Consider the following 24,436-nt stretch of genomic DNA (forward strand, 5'->3'; position numbering starts at 1 on the left):
GATCTAACTAAATATTACATTGTTAATGTAATACAGCACATTAGATTTACAAGAAAATTTGAATAATCTCCAATAATATGGAAATACCAGATAAACTTTACAGATAGTTAAATCTGATCTCACTTTAGATCAGTAGGTGGCGGTAATGGGCTTTGGAAATTGTTCCTCTAGCTTGAAACGAACGAAGAGTAAGGCCAATGTTCGTCATTTTCGGAAAAAAACCAAAGGCGTGAAAAGCCACGTGACTCCCTAAAAACTTGGTATTTCACCTGTGGGCGGAGCCTTACGTCCCCGCGTCACCAGAGTGTTGCGTGCCTGATGCGCGTTCTCGTCTTGCATTGGGGTCGTCTCGTCACTTTTTGGATAAACTAGCCAAACTTTAACCTAAAAGTTGTTTATTAACCAACCTACAGGAGACCTCACGCCTAATTGTAACAGAGATGATTTTTTATTTTTTGTGATCATCGATTTACGAAGATACGACTAGACTTCCCTGCAGATTTTCAAATGATTTTTACCTGACTGTTGATACATTTTCAGACTGACCATTATAATGTTGTACTGGAAAATATGTCCAACTAAATACAACTATATCTGATATCACTGTAGTATCTTGCATCAATAGATGCCCAGTCCAAACGGGCTTCAATTTCCATGTACATGTGACCAAATCTACAAATTATAGGAAAACATGAATAGTATATTCTGTATGCCTTCATACTTGACATACATCAAATAAACTGATCCCATGTTGTAAGCGTGTATTTATTCAGTCTAGTTCGCCTAATTTTGCAAGCTTTAGAAATAAAACTAGCACATACTTTGCCAGTCCAACTTCAAATTTTCATCAAACCAAAATAATTCAGGATTTTTATTATGCATTCTTACCAGGGTGCACGCAGGTTATCATATAAAGTACCCTACAATAAAACTAAGTGCAATTTATTTTCACCATATCCCAGGTTGCAGAGAACGTGCACTGCGAGCATGAGACGGTCACGGAGCTCGCAGAAGCGTGCACTGCTTCGTCCTGCAATATATAATACCAAGTTTTTAGGGAGTCCCGAAAAGCCACGTCGCGGATGTGTTCACTTAATATACTTTTTAAAGCGGGACATGTACAGTAGTGGTTGTAGTTTTCAGTTAATTATGGTTTCTCTTTATATGGTTTTACACTTATTGAGCAGACATGCTCCTAGTTGATGTTTTTTAAATGCAGAAAGCTAAAGTGAACGTTATTTTCAAGGAGGACATCCTGATTTCCCGTCTTTATCGTAGGTCCCGAACACATCTGAGGAAGAGAAGGCTGCTTATTAGTTAGCTGGTTAGCGACTGTGGAAAGATGCAATTGGCTTTAAGTAAAACGTTTGGCCAGAAGCCAGTAAAATTTCAGTTAGAACAAGATGGGGACTTTTACATGGTTGGGTCGGAGGTATGTGACTATCTATCTATTCAGTGACTTTCAATGCTTAGCTCCCTAATGTTAGCCTCAGTTATCCAGTCTTATGGCTAGTTAATGCTAGCATGCTAACTAGCCCCATTGATGGCTTCATAAACAAAGAAATACCTAAAAAAGAATAACGGGATATAACAGGATAAAGTCAGGCCAACAACCGACAACTCAAACATAATTTATGGTGTTCCAAACAAAATAAATAACCGCTAACCTAACAGCTTTTGCTGTTTTGCAGTAACTTCTCACTTCAGGCTGCTAACGTTATAGAGAAGGTAACTTTAGTTGTGCTGGACCACTAAGTTACATCAGAGTACTGTGTTTGTCACCCCCTTATTCTCTATCGACCTTTGATATTTTAACATACCAATTTTGAAGCCAAACCACTTATCGTGTTGATTTTGACGAAAACAGTAAAAGTGTCTACTGTATTCTGTAGTTCTAAATGGCTGTGTTTGAAAGACAAGAAAAGCAAAGCACCAGGTCATGGGGATTTTGGTCTTTTCTGTAATGTGAACTGTGAAAATATTTTAAAAGAAAGTTTATTAAAGCACATCTCCAACTTACACCCCGTGGTCTACAGAATACGTGATCTAAGTTGTGGCTTTAAGATAAACACTGTCTCACTAAACTAGATGGTATGTAAGAGACTTGGGAACAATGTGGAAATGACCACATCCCTACCATGAACCATGGTGATGCTTCTCTGCAGCAAGCCCTGGAAGGCTTGTGAGGGGAGAGCATCAGATCACTGCAGAGAAAATCCTGGAGGAATATCTGTTGCTGTGAAGTCTGCAAGCGAACTTCAGCTCAGGAGGAGATTTCAACTCCAACAAGACAACGTTCCTAATTAATCCTCCCATTGAAACAAGACAGAGCTTGAGTAGTTTTAGAAAGAACACTGAGGGAGCAATTTAGTGTCCACACATGTAAAGCTGATTCAGACCTATCTGCCTAGAGTCAAAGATCTAACTGCTGCCTCTACTCAATATTTACTTGAAAGAGGAGAAATAGTTTTTCAATCTGTTATTTAATCTTATATAATTGTACTAAAATTATACACTTTTTTTTCTCTGAAAGTATTTGTCTGTTGATCAGTGTCAAAACAACAGGCACTGTAATCCAATGCTTATGTAGACAGTTTGAATTGTCCTGTAAAACTGGTCTTAGAAACTTGTAGCACCTCAAAACCTGGATGGTTAATTTTGATGATTTGTGTGCGAATCTAAAAGAATGTTTGTGTGTTTTTTCATTTATTTAATTTTGGTTTACTAAAAGATCTGCCTTCTGCTTACCAGGTGGGAAACTATCTGCGTATGTTCAGAGGCTCTCTGTATAAAAGATATCCATCTTTATGGAGGAGGCTGGCCTCAGTGGAGGAGAGGAAGAAAATCGTAGCATCATCACATGGTGAGTGGTGTTTCTTTTGTTTTTTACACAGGACATTGTCAAGTCAGTTTGGACTACTCCAGTCTGGAAGGTTAATAGGTTATATATAATGTTTATATATAATGATTGCTGCTATAAACAATTCTAACATTGTAGATGAAAAATATTATATTTGTGTGAGACTAGTGACTTGTCAACCTAGACATTATCTCCAGCAAAATGTGTAAAATAAGCTTTAAAACAATCTTCATATCTTATATTGATGATTTTGATCTTTTACATAAATAGCCAGTGTCTGATTGGACAGCATACACGAGTTAGTGAAACTGGTGAACTGGTGGTTAACGTGGCCAGATAGCCACCTTGGTTAACCTAAGTAAAGAGCACCACCTAGAGAATCCCAGCTTTCATCAACAGAAAATCCCAATAAATGATGTCACAGTAGTGGTGACAATGATTAACAAGTGCAACAGTTACATCTGCTTAGCAGTTGTAGCCATAATGCACTTTAGATTCACCACTTGAAATCTGAGCAAAAGTTGACATGCGTCTTTGTTTTCTTGCCCAATGTCCATCTGTAGCCACTAGTGTTACTCTGCTGAAGGCATCAGAATGTGAAGAGATCTTCGAGGGTAATGATGAGAAATACAAGGCGGTGTCCATCAGTACAGAGCCCCCAGCTTACCTCAGGTAATTTCTTTCAGATAATGTCTGATTCAGCATTGGTCATGTTTTTTTTTTCGCTTTGGAAAGTTCTAACTGAAAGCCTGCATTACAAACTGGAGGTGCAGAATTTGAATGTGCATTTACCAGTCAGGGAGGGTCTAATGAAAGATGCTAACAAGTTGCATTATGGGAAATGTAGGATCGAGTGTTTTTGGAGCTTGACCCATACTAGGAACTAAAAGTCAGGATATCTTAATCTGTTCCTTGTGAGTCCCCCAACTTTATGGAAGTATAACACTTAATAGCTTCTCATACCCTTCTCATCATTGTGGTTTTTGTTCTTTCTATAAAGGGAGCAGAAAGCAAAGAGGAGCAGTCAGTGGGTCCCCACGCTGCCCAACAGCTCTCACCATCTAGATGCAGTGCCTTGCTCCACCACCATCAACCGCAACCGGATGGGCCGTGACAAAAAGAGGACCTTCCCTTTGTGGTGAGAAAGCTGTTTGTTTTTAAAGTAAAGCAAAAAGTGCAACAGTATGGCACAAGCTCTGTATCCTGTCAGTCTGTATCTGATATTAATTAGATGTAATGCAATGCAGTATAGCATAGGGGTGACAACGAATATTCTAAATATGATTATTTAATCGAATTGTAAAAAAAAAAAAAAAAAAAAAAAATCAGACATTCGATTGTGAAAATTAATATTCAATTGTGAAAAAGCACTACTGCGGCTGTCTGCCTCACGAGTTCTCGCATTGCACTGAATGCACTGCATGACGGACAAGAGTCACTTTCATTGATTGATAATGAAATGTAGGTCAAGCTGAAATTCAACAACAACAATCAAAATAAAAAAATAAAAAACAATTCAACAACAACCATGTGGTAACGATGGCAGAGAGTTCACAACTCAACTCGGCCCCAGAGAGAGTGATTTGCCCTCCGAGCAATCTAAAAAGCCCCTTTTGGATTTGGTGTAAAACTTCACCGCACACCTTAGAAAGGATGAAAGCCGAATGTTACCATAGTTATTTCAACTTGGAATTTAATTAATTTTTATGAAAAACCATTTTATTTCGGTGGACCGTTACGGACTAATGGAATATAAATAATCGAGAATGGACAAACATTCAGACTTTATGGCCGCTTCAAAGGTAACGTTAAGGAGGCAACGCTATTTTTCCTGTCTCTCTACCATGCTGGTAAATCTGAATGAATTATACTTTGGTGCTCATTGTTTCCGTAAAATGAACTGAATTGTGGAGAATCTGACCGATGTCCATATTAATAAAAATTTAGAGGTGTATACAGTGGTGTGAAAAAGTGCTTGCCCCCTTCCTGATTTCTTATTTTTTTTGCAATTTTTCTGCTATTACTCTGCCTGAGCTAACAGACATCATGTCTCTTATGAGAGTATCCTCCAGCCCTCTGGATTTTACAGAGAGCCAGTGCAGATAAGCTAATAGTGGAGAAATATGATCTCTTTTCCTAGTTCTTGTCAGTACACATGCCGCAACACTCTGGATCAACTGGAGAGTCTTTAGGGACTTATTCGGGCAGCCTGATAATAAGGAATTGCAATGGACCAGCCTAGAAGTAACAAATGCATGGACTAGTTTTTCTACATAATTTTGAGACAGGGTGTGCCTGATTTTTGCAATGTTACGTAGGTAAAAGAAGGCAGTCCTTGAAGTTTGTTTCATGTGGGAGTTAAAGGATAAATCCTGATCAAAGATAACTCCAAGGTTCCTTACGGTGGTGCTGGAGGCCAGGGCAATGCCATCTAGAGCAATTATATGTTTAGATAATGTGTCTCAGAGGTGTTTGGGGCCAAACACAATAACTTCAGTTTTGGCGGAGTTTAACATCAGAAAATTGCAGGTCATCCAGGATGTCCTTAAGGCATACTTGAAGTTTAGCTAACTGGTTAGTTTCATCTGGCTTGTTCGATAGATATAAGTGGGCATCATCCACATAACAATGAAAGTTTATGGAGTGTTTCCTAATAATAATATTGCCTATAGGAAGCATATATAAGGTGAATAGAATTGGTCCAAGCATAGAACCTTGTGGAACTCCATGACTAACTTTGGCGTGCACGGAGGACTCACCGTTAACGTGTACAAACTGAGATCGATCTGATAGATAGGATGTAAACCAGCTTACTGCGGTTCCTTTCATGCCAGTTGAATGTTCTGTAATAGGATGTGATGGTCATTGGTGTCGAATGCAGCACTAAGATCTAACAAGACAAGTACAGAGACAAGTCCATTGTCTGATACAATTAAAAGGTCGTTTGACGATGTTTGCTTAATTTGTGGTTTTGGGGGTTATACCATGGAGCTAACCTTCTTTGTTTTATTATCTTCTTTTTTAGAGGAGCGATAGAATCGAGTGTCATTCGCAGTGAGCCTGCAGCACTATCAACAAGATGATCAATTTGGGAGTGGCTGAAATTAGCATAGCCTCTGTTATATTGAGACATAGCACCGAATTAAATGCAGTTGGGATCGCTTCCTTAAATTTAGCTGCAGCACTATCAGATAGACATCTAGAGTAGGAGTTTTTGACTAATGGAGTGTAGTCCAGTAATAGCATTTCAAAAGTTATTAAATAATGGTCCGTTAAAAAAGGATTCTGTGGAAAGACTATTAAATGTTCAATTTCAATGTCGTGTACCAGAACAAGGTCGAGGGTGAGGTTGAAACAGTGAGTGGGTTTAAATACACTCTCACAAAAGCCAATCGAATCTACTAATGAGATAAACGCAGTACTAAGGCTATCATTTTCAATGTCCACATGAATATTGAAATCACCTACAATAATTACTTTATCTGTTTTAAGGACTAAACTTGATAAAACTCAGAATTCAAATAAAAATTCAGAATAAGGACCAGGAGTGCAGTTCACTGTAGCAAATAGAATTGGTTGTCATGTTTTCCAGGTTGGGTGTGAAAGACTAAGAACAAGGCTTTCGAATGAGTTATAATTTAGTTTAGGTTGATTAATGATTAACTCCACCTCCTCGGGCGGTACCTCGAGGAATGTGAGTATTAATATGACTAGGCCGAGTGGATTCATTTAGGCTAACATATTCTTCATGACCCAGCCAGGTTTCAGTAAGACAAAATAAGTCAATATGATACTCTGATATTAAGTCATTCACTAGTACAGCTTTAAATGACAGAGATCTGATGTTTAAGAGTCCACATTTAATTCTCCTATTTTGTTGCGCTATTTTAGCGTTTTTGTTTAGGTTTTTATAACACATTAAAGGAAATCCTCTAGCAGCACAAGGTTAAATAAGTAGAGAGACATTAAAAAGCGTGACTTGTTCAATATTGTTAAGAATGCTGTAATAAATTGATTACTTAATTATCACACTTATCCAGAAAGAAAGTAAAATTAGTTTAATAAACAACAAACCACTGAATGAGACTATTTGTTGATTTAAGTTGTTGAGGAAAAAATGTATTAGAGGATTTTCTGTGAGACGAGGGCATTCATTAATGCTTCAACTACAAAAAAAGTTTTAAAATCCAACAGTTAAAAACAGTGAACACTCTTCTTCCTTTATCTTTAAACTATGCAACTCACAGCTGTTTTCAAGCAGTACCACTACTCCCTCTTACACACTCTGTGCCAAATATGTGAGCATTGTGGCTCTTTCAGTAACTGTCCTGTCATGTCTAAATAAAGCCGTAAGAAACATTTACATAACATACATTTGTCTGAATGACAAATAGTAACACTTTACTTAAAGTCCCCCTATTCAGCATTTATAAGGTTTATGTGTTAGGTAAATGTTTATAACACACTATAATGTAGTAAGTCTTTATTAATGTATTTGTCAACAACTAGAACTCCTCCTGTAGGCGCCCATAAGTGGAGGCTGCTGTATAAACAGATAAGAAAATGACATAGTACAACACAGTTGTAATAATATAAAATATGTCTTCATTGGAGAAGTTATAATTGTTGACAAATACTGTACATTAAACACTTAAAATATATCCTTGTATCTGCTTAAAAGTACATTATGTTGTGTTATAGACCATTTATTAAATTTAAGAAATTTTATGTATTCGATGTCTGAAAAGGGCTTAAGTCATCAGGGGTGAATAAGGAGAATATCAGTTACAGCAATCTGGCTGCTCAAGACGTAGAAATGGCACTGTTAAAGTGCCATACTAGCATATTGTGGTGACAGTCATGACATTTCTGCACTTAACACATTAGTTTGATGTATAACTTGTCTAATTTCCAGATAGGTTCACATTTTTCAAGTGTATCTTGAAACAATACTCACATGCCCATATGTACACTGAAACAGTTATTAGTTGCTGTAACTGTTCCGCAAACAGATTCAATGCAATTTCAATGTAAGTGGTAGGAGACAAAAGCCCCCGTCCTCGTTCTGTGTTAAAAAAAAAAAAAAAGACATTCTAACGTTCAACCGAAGCTAATATGAGACGTCAGCAGTCTGAGTAAGACAAATAAAGTAGATCTTCCAAAGTTAGTCATTTTAAAATGAAAGCATATAATTTGGTACTAAAAAGACTTACTTGATTTGTCTAACACTGACTGCTGAATATTTCTGAAAAAATAAAAAAATATCCATCCATCCATCCATTTTCTACCGCTTGGTCCCGTTAGGGGTCGCGGGTGACTGGAGCTCTATCCCAGTGACTTTGGGCCTTAGGCAGGGTACACCCTGGACAGTATTTGTTTCTAATATTGTAGATGAAAATAGTATTTGTTAGGAATCAAGTGACCAGTCAGACTTGTCAATCTCAGAACCCATCAGCTATCATCTGACAGCGAATCAGGGGTTCCGGTGTAGTCAGCGACTATCCGGATGACAGATATCCTGGCCAAGACTTCCTCTTCTATGCGCTGGTCATTGTTTACAGTCTGATTAGCAATCATCAGCTATCGTGTGACGATGATTTGAATGCAGATACATTTTTAAAAAGCTAATCTCTAGGGTTTCGAGATTGATAAAAAACTAAATTATCGCCAGGCGATAGCCACTGGGTTCCGAGATTGCATTTCGTTTTGCGTTCCGCATCTTTTCCTGCATGCAACCAAAGATTCTGCCTACAGATTCTGCATTCATATGCAGATAGAGATTGTCAACCTAGACGTTCTTAGGTGAAATAAGCTTTAAAATAATCTTCATATTAAGATTTCGTAAAAGGAAATCATTCAGCTGATAACTACTTTGAGCTAACTACTACTATATATATACTACTACTATACTATAACTACTTTCAGCTTTGATGACCACGACCCTGCAGTGATCCATGAGAACGCAGCCCAGGTAGAGGCACTGGTTCCCATTCGTCTAGACATGGAGATAGACGGACAGAAACTGAGAGATGCATTCACATGGAACATGAATGGTAAATATATATTAAATAGCTTGCCAACATCCAAAACATAAAGTATTGTCGCCTGGCTAATTTTTCTGTTATGGGATATTATGATTTTATAGTTTTGTCAAACCTCACCAATCCACCTCTCCTCAGAGAAACTGATGACCCCGGAGATGTTTGCAGAGATTTTATGTGATGACCTGGACCTGAATCCTCTGGCCTTTGTCCCCGCCATTGCCTCAGCCATTCGTCAGCAGATTGAGTCCTACCCCACTGACAGCATACTAGAAGAGCAGGCAGACCAGAGAGTCATCATCAAGGTGGGTGCTGAACCAAAGGAACAGCAATTCGTGGAATATCAGGTAGATTTACAGGAATATACTAGAACAGGGTTTGTTTTTGTAGTTCTCGTTTTATTGACTTTTAAAGAGAGAATGAACATAAACTACATAAACAAAATTAACACCATATGAACACCTTTCAAACATGGAGAAAATGAACAAACAAAAAAATAAACCTAACATACAGTACATACATAAACAATTGACCTCAACTTATCGAGGTCAGCAGAAATTATCAAGGTCTCGTTGTCTGCTCTCTGTGTCTGAGTTTCACAATGGGCATCGTTCAGGCAGCTTATAAGTTCATTGCTCTTTGAAAGGGTGTACTTACATTATTATGCTAATATATTTTCATTATATCAGTGGCATAAAATGGTTTTAAAATGACAATAATATCGTTTATTGCAATTTTTTTCTGTGACGATATTATCGTCCAACAAAAGTAGTTATTGTGACAGGCCTATCCATTTGTCCAGTTCTCAACAAATGAATCCTTCTGGGTTCTCAAGTTGAAAGTAATTATCTCCATTACATAAATATTGTACACCAGGTCAATCCATTCAGACACTAAAGCTACGTCTCCCCAGGGACTGATTAAATGTAATAGCAATATAGCCTACTCTCCAAATATTTTACTAACCTGTCCAAGAGGAGTAATGTGACATCTGTGTCTGCCCTCAGTCCCTTCTCTCAGCGCTCTCCAACAAGGAAAAATTAAAGCTTCGCCAGTGGTTATCCCTGTTTGTCCTCGCCGTCGATCACTTTCTTTTTTTTTGACAGTAATCCTTCCTCTGGACGCTGAGTCGCTACGGTTGCTCCAGAGCCATGAAGAGAGAGAGAGTTGCGTTGAGTCATCTCAATTTCAATTCAAGTGGCTTTATTGGCTTGACTGCAACAATTCTCAATAATAAACATTCTTTATTTAGTTTTACAGCAATGGCAGATCGCAGAGCTCTCTACATGGCTCTGGGTTGCTCCCCGCTTCTGCTCTGGCAAACTAAATCAAATCAAAACCAAACCAATCATTGCTGGTTGGCATAAAACGCATCATTACCAGTGCGCCAGCGCAGGAATGTCGCCACAGACACCAGATTTAAAAAGTCTGTATACTACGAAAGATTTACCTGGCAGTAATAGGTTTAATCAGCATTGTGTGAACTCGTTTGGCAAGGGCTTGAATTTAATGGACGTTCATTTATATGTAAAGGTCCCACACTCTAGCTTTAAGTCGTTTTTATGATTTAAAGCAATTTTTGTATATAATATCCTTTTAATTGTCCCTGTGGATATCAAGTCTTGGGACAACTGTAATTAAACGGGTTCGTAAAAGTGAGCAAATCAAGCTCTGCACTATAGTGTCAAAATCTATCTAGATCTCCCACTAATGCGCCCCTGCCTAGGCTGCTGTCTGTAGACTGTTCGCTAATGTTATTTCACAGAAAGTTTGCTGCTGAAGTCAATCTAAAAACATTTAGTTTAGCTGATGACTGGGGCAGATATGAAGTGAGTCAATAATCACTCAGTTTCCATGGCAACCAACATGCCAGAGCCTGCTAACTGAGCCAATGCCACGGTTTTGAATATTTTCGAAATATCAGACTGCATTTGTTTTGTTGAATTGGTTGGTGGATTTTTTTTTTGTACTAAACAAGGCGAGACATATGACACTGCCTTTTCTTCTGTTGTTGTACATAGTTTTTTGAAGGCTGCCTCTGATCCTCACCTGTAGTCAGTCAGTCAGCCAGTCAGTCAGCCAGTCAACTGTGATTTTAACATTATTTAAATAACAATAAAACATGAGAAACTAATATAAAGTCTTGAGCACTGCAGTAATAACACCCCACAACCTTTGGTTAATGTCATAATTTCAATCTGTAAATTCATAGAGACCATAGAATTCAACTTTAAAGGGCCATGAACCCAAGATAATGAACCAATAATACTGCTACCCTGCTGCTTATATTGTTTGTGAAATTATTATTGAAGTAGGCTAAACAATTTTAATCCAACTTAACATATGTTGAATCTAACATTTATTACAATTCACTGTGATATATTACAGATTAGAAACTGCTATAATGTTACAAACGGGAATCAAAGCTGAATATTGCTACTGTACTGTAGAAAACATTGGAGTGTACGTAATGTGTTTCTGTATTCCTCAGCTGAATATCCACGTGGGGAACATCTCTCTGGTGGACCAGTTTGAGTGGGACATGTCAGAGAGGGAGAACTCACCCGAGTCGTTTGCACTGAAGCTGTGCTCTGAGCTGGGTCTGGGCGGAGAGTTTGTCACCACTATAGCCTACAGCATTCGCGGTCAGCTCAGCTGGCACCAGAGGACCTATGCCTTCAGGTAACTCATCCACGCACCACAAACTGTTCATCCTATCGACTTCACACTTGGCAGGTGTATCGCTGAGGACCCAGGGGAGTGCAGTGTGGAGTGTGAAGTAGTTTGGATGAGCGGTTCTTGAGAAACATCACCCTGCATGCGTGAGTTTAAACAATAACAATAAATCTACTTTTCACAGTGGTCTAAGTTTGTCTGTCATAACTTTTAATTTGTTTAACGATGCCACTGTTATAATTGAGGAGAAAATCTGAGAAGTAGTGGGCAGAATTTAGCCCTTGGAAGTAATTTATTGAATATTTTAGCCTACATAGAAAATGTATGTAAATGCACTGTCATTTAAAAATCATACACAGTGTGTAACATTTAGAAAGAGGTATTGGCAGAAATGGAATATAATATTTGTGTTTTCATTAGTGTATAATCACCTGAAAATAAGAATTGTTGTGTTTTCATTACCTTAGAATAAGCCCTTTTATATCAAAGGGATCGGGCCCCTTCCATGGAGGTTGCCATGTTGTACTGCCATGTTTCTACAGTAGCCCAGAATGAACAAACCAAACATTTGCTCTAGGTAGGGCCTTTTGCGTTGTTTGGGAGTTTCGCGGCCACTGTAGTTTGTCCTACACGCTTGGAATGGGAGTGTGAGGCGGTAGCAGTATTCAAATGGTTGCAATCTGCAATTTCGCCACTAGATGCCACTAAATCCTACACACTGCTCCTGTAAGAAATTTAACTACTGAATCAACAGTCCAAACATTCTCACAGCTACATACAGTGGTGTGAAAAAGTGTTTGCCCCCTTCCTGATGTCTTATTTTTTTGCATGTTTGTCACACTTAAATGTTTCAGATCATCAAACTAATTTAAATATTAGTCAAAGATAACACAAGTAAACACAAAATGCAGTTTTGAAATGAAGGTCGTTATTATTAAGGGAACACAAAATCCAAACCTACATGGCCCTGTGTGAAATAGTGATTGCCCCCTAAACCTAATAACTGGTTGGGCCACTCTTAGCAGCAACAACTGCAATCAAGCGTTTGCGATAACTTGTGCAATATGCAATGAGTCTTTTACAGCACTGTGGAGGAATTTTGGCCCACTCATCTTTGCAGAATTGTTGTAATTCAGCCACATTGGAGGGTTTTCGAGCATGAACTTCCTTTTTAAGATCATGCCACAGCATCTCAATAGGATTCAGGTCAGCACTTTGACTAGGCCACTCCAAAGTCTTCATTTTGTTCTTCTTCAGCCATTCAGAGGTGGACTTGCTGGAGTGTTTTGGATAATTGTCCTGCTGCAGAACCCAAGTTCGCTTCAGCTTGAGGTCACGACATTCTCCTTTTTGGAGTGTTTTTGGTAGACAGCAGAATTCATGGTTCCATTTATCACAGCAAGTCTTCCAGGTCCTGAAGCAGCAAAACAGCCCCAGACCATCACACTACCACCACCATATTTTACTGTTGGTATGATGTTCTTTTTCTGAAATGTGGTGTTACTTTTACGCCAGATTTAATGGGACACACACCTTCTGAAAAGTAAAATTTTTGTCCACAGAGTATTTTCCCAAAAGGCTTGATGAACCCAAAGACTCTTGGGAAAATACTCTGTGGACTGACGAGACAAAAGTTGAACTTTTTGGAAGGTCCCCCCCCCCCCATTACATCTGGCATAAAAGTAACACCGCATTTCAGAAAAAGAACATCATACCAACAGTAAAATATGGTGGTGGTCATTTTTTTTTTTTTTTTTTTGCCTCTGTGCTGTCCTTCATGACAGGCACTCATCATGGCTGCACAGGAGCAGGACCTGAGCACCAGAGCAATAGAGGCCTAGATCTACCACACCAGACAAGACCCGAGGTGTAGGCTGTACAAAGAGGCCCCTGAGACAATCCAGCACATAACTGCAGGGTGTAAAATGCTGGCAGGGAAAGCATACATGGAGCGCCATAACCAAGTGATTGGCATAGTGTACAGGAACATCTGCACGGAGTATGGACTAGAAACCCTGAGGTCAAAGTGGGAAACACCTCCAAAGGTGGTAGAGAATGACTGAGCCAAGATCCTGTGGGACTTCCAGATCCAGACTGACAGAATGGTAATGGCGAACCAGCCTGACATCGTGGTGGTGGACAAACAGCAGAGGAAAGCCGTTGTGGTTGACGTGGCAATACCAAGTGATGGCAACATCAGGAAAAAGGAACATGAGAAGCTAGAGAAATACCAAGGCCTCAGAGAAGAGCTGGAGAAGGCTTAGAAGGTGAAGGCGACAGTGGTGCCTGTGGTCATTGGCGCACTCGGGGCAGTGACCCCCAAACTGGAGGAGTGGCTACAGCAGATCCCTGGAAGATAACTAGACATCTCGGTCCAGAAAAGTGCAGTACTAGGAACAGCAAAGATACTGCACAGAACCCTCAAGCTCCCAGGCCCTGAGAGGACCCGAGCTCGAAGGATGAGACCACCCGCGGAGGGTGAAGGACGAAGTTTTATATATATATATATATATATATATATATATATATATATATATATATATATATATATTTATATATATATATATATTTATATATATATATATAATATTTATGTGTGTACATATATAATGTATGTGTTTTTTATATATATATATGTGTGTGTACATATATAATGTGTGTGTATATGTATGTGTATATATGGGTATGTATGTATATACACACACACACACTTATAACATGAGACTAATACCATACAATCTAGCATTAAATATTACAACTACACAGAAAATTTGGATTTTCTACAGAACGTGGTGCTTGTGGTCAAAACAAAGAGCCAACCAGCTCTTTGATAAGGTGACAGCCAGGCGTTTGCCATCATGCCCTGGGTGTTGCAGTCAGTGGAGAGCAGCTGCGGCCCCTGTCTGTAAAACCTGCGGCTACCTCGATCTTGTTAGGTTATCATTGCCCACGTGTGCATGACGTCAGAGCAAGTCAGGATCAAGTCGGACACAAATCTAATGGGCATGCATTGTGCGGCGATCGCCTGTGAACGATTCTGCGCAGGCCTGGCTCATCTCAAAAGAGCCTAATTTGTTACGTCATCTGTAAATGCAGGACCCAGAACAGATCTGCCAGGCCAGGCACATCTGGTATCTACACCGGGAGCCAAGCAATCGGCCCGTTCGAATGGGCATGCGCTCCAAACGGGAACTGCATTAGTATTACCAAACTTTGAAGGACTGTTGGACCCCACTTATCTGACAATGGTTTTGGAGTATGTAGTCGTATCCCCAACTGTCAATATATGCTCTTTATGGGCTGATGCTCTTTGACGTATTATGGTGGACTGATACTGCCATGCTTGTAATTTGCCCACAGTGAGAACCCACTCCCCACAGTAGAGATTGCCATCCGCAACACGGGCGATGCAGACCAGTGGTGCCCCTTGCTGGAGACCCTCACAGATGCTGAAATGGAGAAGAAGATCCGAGACCAAGATAGGAACACAAGGTGAGTCAGTCACACAAATGAACAAATTCATCTGTGGAGTCCAGTGGTCACAACATATTCCCCTTTTGGGGGATTGCACTCAATGTGTGATCCTGAGAGTACAAGTGTCCATGTATCATCCATAGTTGAAAGAGTTCATGTCAATTCATGCAGGTTTGTAACATCTGGGCAGTTCATTAACCAGCTGGGCATTGGTCTGCACTATCTTATCTTGGCTAAGCAAGAACAGTCAACAAGTTACAAAAACAAAATCCAGATAAACTTGACAATAGCATTACTATGCCTAAAATAAATAACCAGTGTTCCTCAGTTACTCATCGGGTTAGTGAGAACAGGAAGGTTAGTGGTGTATATCTGTTAAGGACAAAATACTACCAAGGAGCTGGTCAAAGTGTACTTGGCAAAATTGGACAGTGGTGTCTGAGTCCAGTCAGATTTTAGGCTTTCTCAGCAAATAGTAGCATGTCTGGCTATTACTGAGTTCAGAAGTATTGAGTTTGCTGCTGTTGCTAGCAAATTCAAGTTTGCTTATGAAACTGCAAGAAAAGTTAGCCTGAGCTAGCATCTGTTTTACCATCAGTACAGGGGTGGACTGTGTTGTTAGCTATGACCACGAGCAGTGAACTCTGGAGCTCCTGTGCCTTAAGTTTCTCTTAACTCGTGGCTCAGGGGTGTAATGCTCCAGGGAGGCAGAGAGGGATTCAGAGGCGCTGTCACTATCTGATGGATTATGACCATGTTCTGAACTGTGGTCAGAGATGCTGCAGTCATCGTCTGAACAATCAATTGGCTGGTCATACTGCTGGGCCAGAATTTCTGTGTATGGCCTTCTACAGCATTCTACTGTGTGAATGCCTATCTCGACACAGTGGGTGGACATGGCGGTGACACTGTGTGTCCCTATGTTGCCTTTTGTCATCCCTCTTTGGGCTGTTGTGAAGGTGTGATCTTTTGAGGCAGTAGATCTCTGTGATGCTACACTGTTTGAGCTGGCATGCTCATTGGTTTTCTCCCTTGTTTTGGAAGCGACAAGAGTTTCCCAAGCCACCTGCGTCATCTTCATTATCACCTGCATTGAGGGGTTACCTTTCGTACGCATGCCTCAAAAGTTTGTAATATTCTCTGGGACACTCATGACGGGAATGTTTAATTTGGAGGGCTGCAACCATTGAGGTGATCTTGTCAGCAGTAGAAGAGAATTCTTCTATTAGTGCTCTTTGCAGTCATTTCTGACACTGGTAGGTTGTGACTGTATACACTTATGGACAGCTTTAGAGCTGGTCTTTCACACAAGTTTAACTTTGTCCCTTTGGGTTGCTTGGAGTAAGTCAATAAGGTTGTAATCTAATTCCTTAAAGTAATCGTTGATGTGGTGATCACAGTTGTCTGGATCAAAATGTTCAATGTCCTTAGCTATAAACTCAAGCACTTCAAGGCGTGGACACTGTGAGGTCATTTCCAGTGATCCCTTTGGAGGGATGAGCACTGATGACTGTTGTGCATCAGTCACTGAGAAGAATATGGGGCAGAATATCTCATAGAGGATAAACTACATCTCTTCTCACGCTCTGTTTCAGAGAGATGGGAAGTTAGGTAGCTGTTACCTCACAGTGGAGGTTGAGGAAGTGACTTAATTCCCAAGGATTTAGGGTAGAAATTTTTCCCATCTTCTGAATAGAGAGGTAGTTAACCTCTCATTAAGGGAGGAATGACTGTGGTAGGGCAAGACCTTCTTAACTAAGCCATAACTCCTTGTGTGAGAAGAGATCTGACTCTTCTGAGTGTAGGTCTTCCAAGTAACGCATGGCTTTCTTATTAGCTGTCATCTCAGCCTAGTGAGTGTGAAGGCACTGGCATCAGAGAGGAGAGAGAACAGAGAGAGCAGCCCAGCGATATCAGTTGAACTGTTAGTCAAGGTTCTACAGCTGAAGCGGTAAGACAGAAGACTATAAGGATAAGATAAGCAAGGTTTGGGTATAGCTAGCTGGCTATATAGCTACATTGGGTGCCTTGTGTAGAAACATGTTCAACTTTTCATAAAGTCAATGTGCTCGTCAATGGCACTTTTTGTGAACTGACCAATCACAGCCTGGATGGGGCGGGACATTAAAAAAAGGTTGACGTGCTACAGTAAACTTTCAAATATTGAACTCAGTTATGCATGAATGGTTATGATTAATTTGGTAATGCTAAGTACTAACTTGTCAATAGAGACAAACCATTTTTCTTGTACAAGGATTTAAAAAAGGAACAAAACCTACAAAAATTAAATAGCTGTATTGTCCAATTGGAATTAACATTATACTAATGGTATATAGTATACTATTATATGAAATTATGTGAACATACTAACATTATATTAACATTTTACTAAAGTTATTGTTATAAATATAATGGGGGGATGTTCGATGGGATGGTCTGAAAGTCAAAAAGTCTAGCCCTGCTAACCAAACAATGTGGTGGCCTACACTATAGGGAGTAGCTTCATGTGGAAGGGTGCAGCATAACACATTTGGGCCAGTAAAGGCAAAGCAGGTTTACAACAGTAGGTTTGCTTACCAAAACTGTGATATGCATTAACTGAGATGCAGGGCAGTAACAGTCAGAGGAATTGTCTCCTAAAGTTGACACAGGCTGGAAGACGTGGCAGTAACAGCTAGGTAAAATATGTTTCACAGGGCTGGTAGCACTCTGAGGCTCTATCTCAGGCTCTTTTTCTTACTCAGGCTGAAATGCACGGCAGTAACAGCCAGGTACAAGCACTCTGTTTCACAGGGCTGGTGGCACGCTGTGTCTTCTTCTTCTGACAGCTTGACTAGATTGCATTGAATATGCTGAACCAACATTCTTACAGTTCCTACAGAGTAGGTAATACATTTTCACTACAATGCACTTATTTGTCAGTACAGCTGAATGTCTACTCCTGTGACAAACTGGTGGCGTTGAACGTAAAGACTCTTGGATAATTTAAAAGTGGAATCAGTTATGAATAATTGCCAGCTTTCAAGTTTCATCAGGAGTCATAACACCATCAAGTACATCATGTTTAATTAGGAAAGTAGTTTAAAAACATGCATACCAAGGTTAACCATTTACTGAATACTGCCATTAGTGAGTACAATTAGCCTGGTCAGCCACCGTCAGTAATCAATACAAACACACATTATTAGACTGTAAACCATTAATCAAACCAAAAACCAACTGCAGTCAACGTCAGACAACCTTATCATAGGCTACTTTAGCAGTTGTTTCTGTAGTGGTGACAAAACATTAAAAAAATATAGGCTACATCCAGTATTAGCAGTTTGAATTAAACTGAAGCTCCATGGGGAAAATATTACGCCAAACTCCCTTTTAAGAAATATGACATATTAACAATTCCTTAAGTGTCCGCTAAAACGCATAACTCTAGAAACACAAGATAAGTCGACAGTCTTCTTGTCAATTTGATATCAATATAATCCAAAAGAAAAAGTATTTCTGTACTTCACATTTTGGATTTTGTCGCCTCAATTCGCAACCAGCTTCCGTTGTTTAGCTGCGCTATTTTAGTGGGAGAAGACCTTGGGATTGAGAGACAAATGTTTCAAAAGTTAAGATTTCTCACCAAAATACATGCTGGTTGGTGGATCAGATACACGCAGAATTAAACACCAATTCATAACACTGTTAATTCACCTTCTATCGTGTGTGTGTGTGTGAGAGACTGTATTTGAGAAGTTTTTACAGTCTTTACCAAAGTAAATACCCGGTTTGCTGCTTCCCTTTTTGGTGCTGGAGAGATACAGTATATGTGCAGACGTTAAGGTATTTTAACAGCGAGGTTTCTCTTGTTTATTTCTATGATTTCTACACAAATTTGTTGTTCACAATATAGCATTATCAGGGAAAAAAATATGGTGCGTCCACAGTCAGTTTACTGCGTCCTTTCAGATTTTAATGCGTCAGAGATGCAGGACGTGTACCTAATAACATCACTGCATTTATTTAAAAGAAACAAAAGCAAAACACACAAGATGAAACCTAACTAAAATGCTCTAAAGAAAAAAAGAGTGTGCGTGCGTGCATGCATGCATGTTTGCACGCATTTCTGGTTAAGTTTCCTCTCTGCCGTGTGTGGTTATGTTTAAGGCCAATTTAAGGTGTATGTGTGTGATCGATATAGGATAACGGTGGTTAAAGCATGCAAAGACTCTGTGTCGAGCATAACATTCACTAAGATCAACTTGGCATGTGGCTATCAAATAACCAGATGAACAACAGATGAAAACACATCACAACAATAAACCTTAGAGAAACCAAATCAATACATGTAATGTTACATTACAGACGTTAAGCAGTCCTATGCTTAGCCGTGTACACTGTTAAGCTATGTGAAGCTATATGATGCCCAGTTAAGTTACGTTACCAGTCCATGGAGGGAAAAGGGGTTGCCTTGGTGCTGCTGTTAGCTGTTGTAGACGAGCCAAACTGGAAAGAATTGTGGTTCTGGGAAACGGTTTTGCTGTTCAGTGTCCTGATTGGACAGATGGAGGAACCGGTTGCTCCATCTGTTCTCCTGAGTTAGCCGCTTGGTGTGAAGCTACTTTGTTGCTCTTGTTAGCATGTGAAGTTGCCTGGCTCAAACAAAAGTTGATTGTAGGAATCTTACGCAGGCTCTCTCGTCACTGCAGTAAGAGAGAGTTTGGTATTTCTGCTCCGAGCAGATTACACGGCGGAGGCAGCTGCAGCTGCTGCAGTGAAAGAGTCCAGGAGAAAGAGGGTGAACAAAGCCCAGCTGATCATTTGTATTGACCTGGTGACATCACGGGTCACAGGTCACATACACAGGTGTGAAGTCTGGAGGATTGTGGGAGATTGAGTTCAATGGCCCATGTTTTCCAATAAAAGTTCAGTTTTAAGTCACACAATTCATCTGTGGAGTCCCAGTGGTCTCAACAGAAGGTCAGATTAATTAAATTGATATATATCCACTCCAGTGTACCTGATCTTGCTACCTGAGGTTTGTTGGGCTAACACAAAAATTGTGACTAAAATGACTGCACGTCACACGACTACTGACCTGGCAGAAATTTGGTCCTATTCTAAAACTAGATGGGGGTGACCAGTTCGGGGCTAAACTCATCCATACAATGTCTGCCCGGCGTAAACTGATATGAGGTTTCATTTGTCATCAAATCAAGTGGATGTCTTCCAAAAATGTGAACCTATCCTTTAACTCTGAGTTAAACACGTGCATGATGAATGAAAAGAGCCATCATGAATGGAGCTCCGATACTATGGATCACCATGATTAAAGAGTTTCCCTCGGGGATCAATAAAGTATTTCTGATTCTGATGATAATAGAGCCTCCATTTGAATACAGTGGAGCTGGAAATATTAATGAGTGCATAAGCAGACTATGCAAATATATCTTTTAAAACGCAGCAGCAGTGAAAGAGCTTGAGTAGGAGTGAAGAAAGGGGTCAGGAAGTTAACACTATAAAGTTTTATTCAGCATACTCCACTCATTCATCATTTACCAGATGATAAAGGGGTGGAATCTCACTGTAGTCCTAAATTATACATGAAATTTCTAAATATCCTGTATGTATTCAGCTGTAATCTGACAGGGACAGAAAGATCAAACAGTATTTTCCTTAAAGACCTTGTGACCTCATATTCTGGCCCAGTAATAATGATTTTGGTGATTTTCAATTGGAAAGTTGACTGGGTTTAAACTGTATGTTAATTATTGACTCTTTTCTCCAATCCAACTCAGATTCTTTCACTGCTGCTCTGTTTTAAACATACATGTGCATAGTAGTTTGCATACACACCCCTTTTATACTTCTATGGATCCACTGAAATGGAGGCTTTAGTAGGCTTTAGGCTTTAGTAATAGTAGTATCAGAGCTCCAGTGATGATGCCTTTTTTTCATTCATCACACAAAGCACTTAATTCAGAGTGAACATACTTATTTTCATAAAATAAACTTTCTGGAACAGACCCCAAGACAAAGCCATTTATGTATGTTTATTTAGTCCAGAATTCTTGAAATTATGTGAAAAATGTTGAATGTGTTTTTCTAGGCGTATGAGACGACTGGCCAACACCGCTCCTTCCTGGTAGAAAGAGACATGAAGCTGCATCAGATGATGGGTCGTCTGGAGACTGTTACTCTCTCTTACTCTGAAATGATCAAGTAAATACACAGTGTCACACACACACACACACACATGTCATCCTTAAAGCATTGATAAAGCATCTGGACGTTCCTGTAAGCATGAATGCACTCAGACATGTGGTTAGTCTCCATGGGCACTTCACTGACTGAACACAACACACACACACACATCCAGGCATTCCTCTGCACACACAGTCTACCATCATCATGTTTCACTCTGCCTTTAGCACATCAGTCATGGCAACAGTTCAAATCTAACCCAACATCACTGTTGGTTAGTGTTTGTCATTGAAGGAGGACTGATGTCTGTTGCACAAGTTACTGTTACACGCACCACACCATGCAACATTCACACCACACCCGTCAAGTCAAAACACTTGGCATCACAGTACAAAGACTGAGTTTAATGTATCTGTATGAATGGTTAGTGAAATGAAACCATTAGTTTGTGCCGTTACACTAATCTGGACAGCATTTGTATAACATCATCAGGGCAACTCTTACAACTGTTATTTTAAATTTGCTAGAGTTTTATCATATCTGTAACAGGTGTGCCGTTTTCTCTGTCTACTATGGTCAAAATTCCAGTTGAAATGAATTATATATGATTGAGGAGGCTAATTTAGATCCTGTCCTAATCAACATCTAGTATTGCACTATAGGTGTTTTCAGAGCAGACATTTTGAACACATTGGAAAGGAAAGGAGAAGCACAGGTGTAACTAATAACATTAACTATGGCTCTGTGTCCCAGTACACACTGTCAAAGCTAAGTGGAATGAAGTCGTAATGTTAATGGCACCTGTGCTTTTCCCGCCATGATATGTCCAAGGCCCCATTTCCACTTGTCATTTCAAGTTCTCGTATCCGGATGAAATCCAGATGAGATTTAAGACACCAAAAACTGCTTACTGACATATATACACTATGTGAGGAGTAAAGATTATGTATGTGTCTTGGTTAGATGGATGGATTTATGGATGCACCTTTTCAACAACTGCTAGAATGAATCTCAATCCGTCTTGAATGCTTCTTGGATACATTTAGACTGGGCAGATCGGATAGCTATCTGATAGGCCCAAGACGCCTAAAATGACTGCGTGTGAATGGGTTAAAAGTGTCTGTTGGGAAAATGCCTATTACTTTTGCTGTTCCACATGACCAGCGGTTGGGATTACTTAGGCAGGGTGTCCTCGATCAACAGAAAAATGATCATGAACTAATAATCGATTTAATCGTTTGAGTCATTTTTCAAGCAAAAATAGTGAAAAGTGTCAAACATTTTCTTGTTCCATCTTCTCAAATTAGATGATTTGCTGCTCTTCTTTGTCATATATCATTCCAAACTGAATATCTTTGGGTTTTAGTCTGTTGTCAGACAAAACAACACATTTGAAGATGTCACCATGGGCTTTGGGAAGTTGTGATGGGCATTTCTTCACTATTTTTTGATATTTTATAGACTATACAATTCAGACTTGCACATCAAACCTTTGTTGGTGGACGATACCCCAGAAATAGTACATAATGCCCCTATGTGTAGAGTTCGAACATTTCTGAATTTGGTGACTGATATTGGAAGAAAAAAGTCCCAATTCTCATTGGGATGGTGTGCATTGGTAAGCAAACTTATACAATCAAACAAAAACTCTTAATGACATAAAAAAAATCCTACATGTAGGGGCTTTAATAAATGTTAGTGAACCACATCAAAGTGTTTTTGCTACTTTATGCTGTGGGCGATGTTAGTGTTTTTACCTGACTGAAATGACCGGTGTGCATGTGTAAAATCAAACTACAACAATCCCTGGAAATGTTACTGCTGTCCAGATAGGTCTTCAGACAGTGGCAGTAGCTCAGATATGTCAAGTGTTTGCAGCCAATTAGAGAGTTGCCAGGTACGTGCACCAGTGTTCATCTGCATGCTAAAACATAGGTAGTTCATACTGTACCCAGTGCATGAGGGACTAATTGTTCCCATTGTTACTTCTGTTTGCACTGTGCCTCACATTGCATCAGTGTCAGCAGACCGGAGCCTCTATTTTACTGGGAGTGTTTTTGGGTAGTATGGGGGGGGAAGCAAGCTGACGAGAACCAATGGTGTCTTTTTAAAGTGATGATTTTCATCTTGAACATTTGAACATACTCATTGAGAATGATGTTAACGTATGTACTGTTGCTTCTTGTTCTCTTCTTTTGTAATATTGCTTTACCTTTATAGTGGACTTGTTTTTATATGAAAAATAACAATAAAGAAAACTTGTTGGAAACATGTTTTGTTAACCTGTGTATGTTTTTTAATTTGGATTTTTTGTTATTTTCTCTCAACCATGAGATGAATTGCATGAACTTTGCATAAAAGTTGCAGATGCAGGAGTCGATTCAGCAATCACCCTACACAACATGGATACATTTTCCTTGTGTGAAAGAGGAAGAACTCCTCAAAGGCACACACAGAATCTGGGCCAGCATATATAAACTCACTCAGAGAAAGAAGTTTTCTTAAATGTGTCAAAATTCAAAGAATGACTGCTCTTATTCCTAAAAATAAGAATGTTTTTGAATGGCACTTAAGTGTTCAGACTGACATATTATTTAAGACAGCTCCAGAGGTCTTAGTCAGTTTCGAGTGAGCAGCAGATGCTACATAGTTTCTATATTTTGAAATGATAAGTTGATAAAAAGATACAAGGTCTGTCACAATACCCACAAAATGTGAAAAAGTTGAAACCTTCCAAAATTATAGCTGGATATAAGTTTAGACACATTAGTGGGATTCCACCACATCTGCAAATAGAAGAATTCTGGTTATTTTAATTATTTATTGATTTAGAGGGAAACATAAAAATGATGTTTTGGGCAATTGGATTGCAATCGGATAGTGCTTGACCGCATGAAAGTAAAGGTGTAAATGCACCCAACATGCACTGTGGACGGCTTGTGATCCGATTGGCCAAACCACCTCCGGAGGTGGTCAGGGAAGCATTGTGATAGTATAAGAAAGCAAGCTCAAAGATGGAATTTTATGAAAGCACAAATATTACAATAAAAAAAGAAAACAAGCATAGTTAAAGCTGCAAGCAGCGTTGAACGGGCCTTCGCCTCCATGCTGGAAGAGCGTTAGCTGCGGTCTTTTGACTGGAGGCCGGCTGACCCTGCTCTGAATATTACAAATTTTGGAACACGGAATTTGCCGCATC

The 24,436-nt window shown here is 39.5% G+C and overlaps 1 protein-coding gene across 1 annotated transcript; it reads left to right on the forward strand.

Annotated features, from left to right (window-relative positions):
• The first annotated feature begins 1,030 nt into the window (after positions 1 to 1,030).
• LOC122865394 (SWI/SNF-related matrix-associated actin-dependent regulator of chromatin subfamily B member 1-like) lies at positions 1,031 to 23,510 on the forward strand. The gene is made up of 9 exons (XM_044173762.1): positions 1,031 to 1,432; positions 2,752 to 2,863; positions 3,424 to 3,532; positions 3,861 to 3,998; positions 8,786 to 8,913; positions 9,040 to 9,206; positions 11,393 to 11,583; positions 14,938 to 15,069; positions 21,143 to 23,510. Exons 1-9 carry the CDS (start codon positions 1,343 to 1,345, stop codon positions 21,180 to 21,182), a joined length of 1,107 nt encoding a protein of 368 aa, XP_044029697.1. The 5' UTR covers positions 1,031 to 1,342; the 3' UTR covers positions 21,183 to 23,510.
• The last annotated feature ends 926 nt before the right edge of the window (positions 23,511 to 24,436 follow it).

The sequence above is a fragment of the Siniperca chuatsi genome, linkage group LG18 (assembly GCF_020085105.1).
Source record: "Siniperca chuatsi isolate FFG_IHB_CAS linkage group LG18, ASM2008510v1, whole genome shotgun sequence".
In the NCBI taxonomy this organism is placed as follows: domain Eukaryota; kingdom Metazoa; phylum Chordata; class Actinopteri; order Centrarchiformes; family Sinipercidae; genus Siniperca; species Siniperca chuatsi.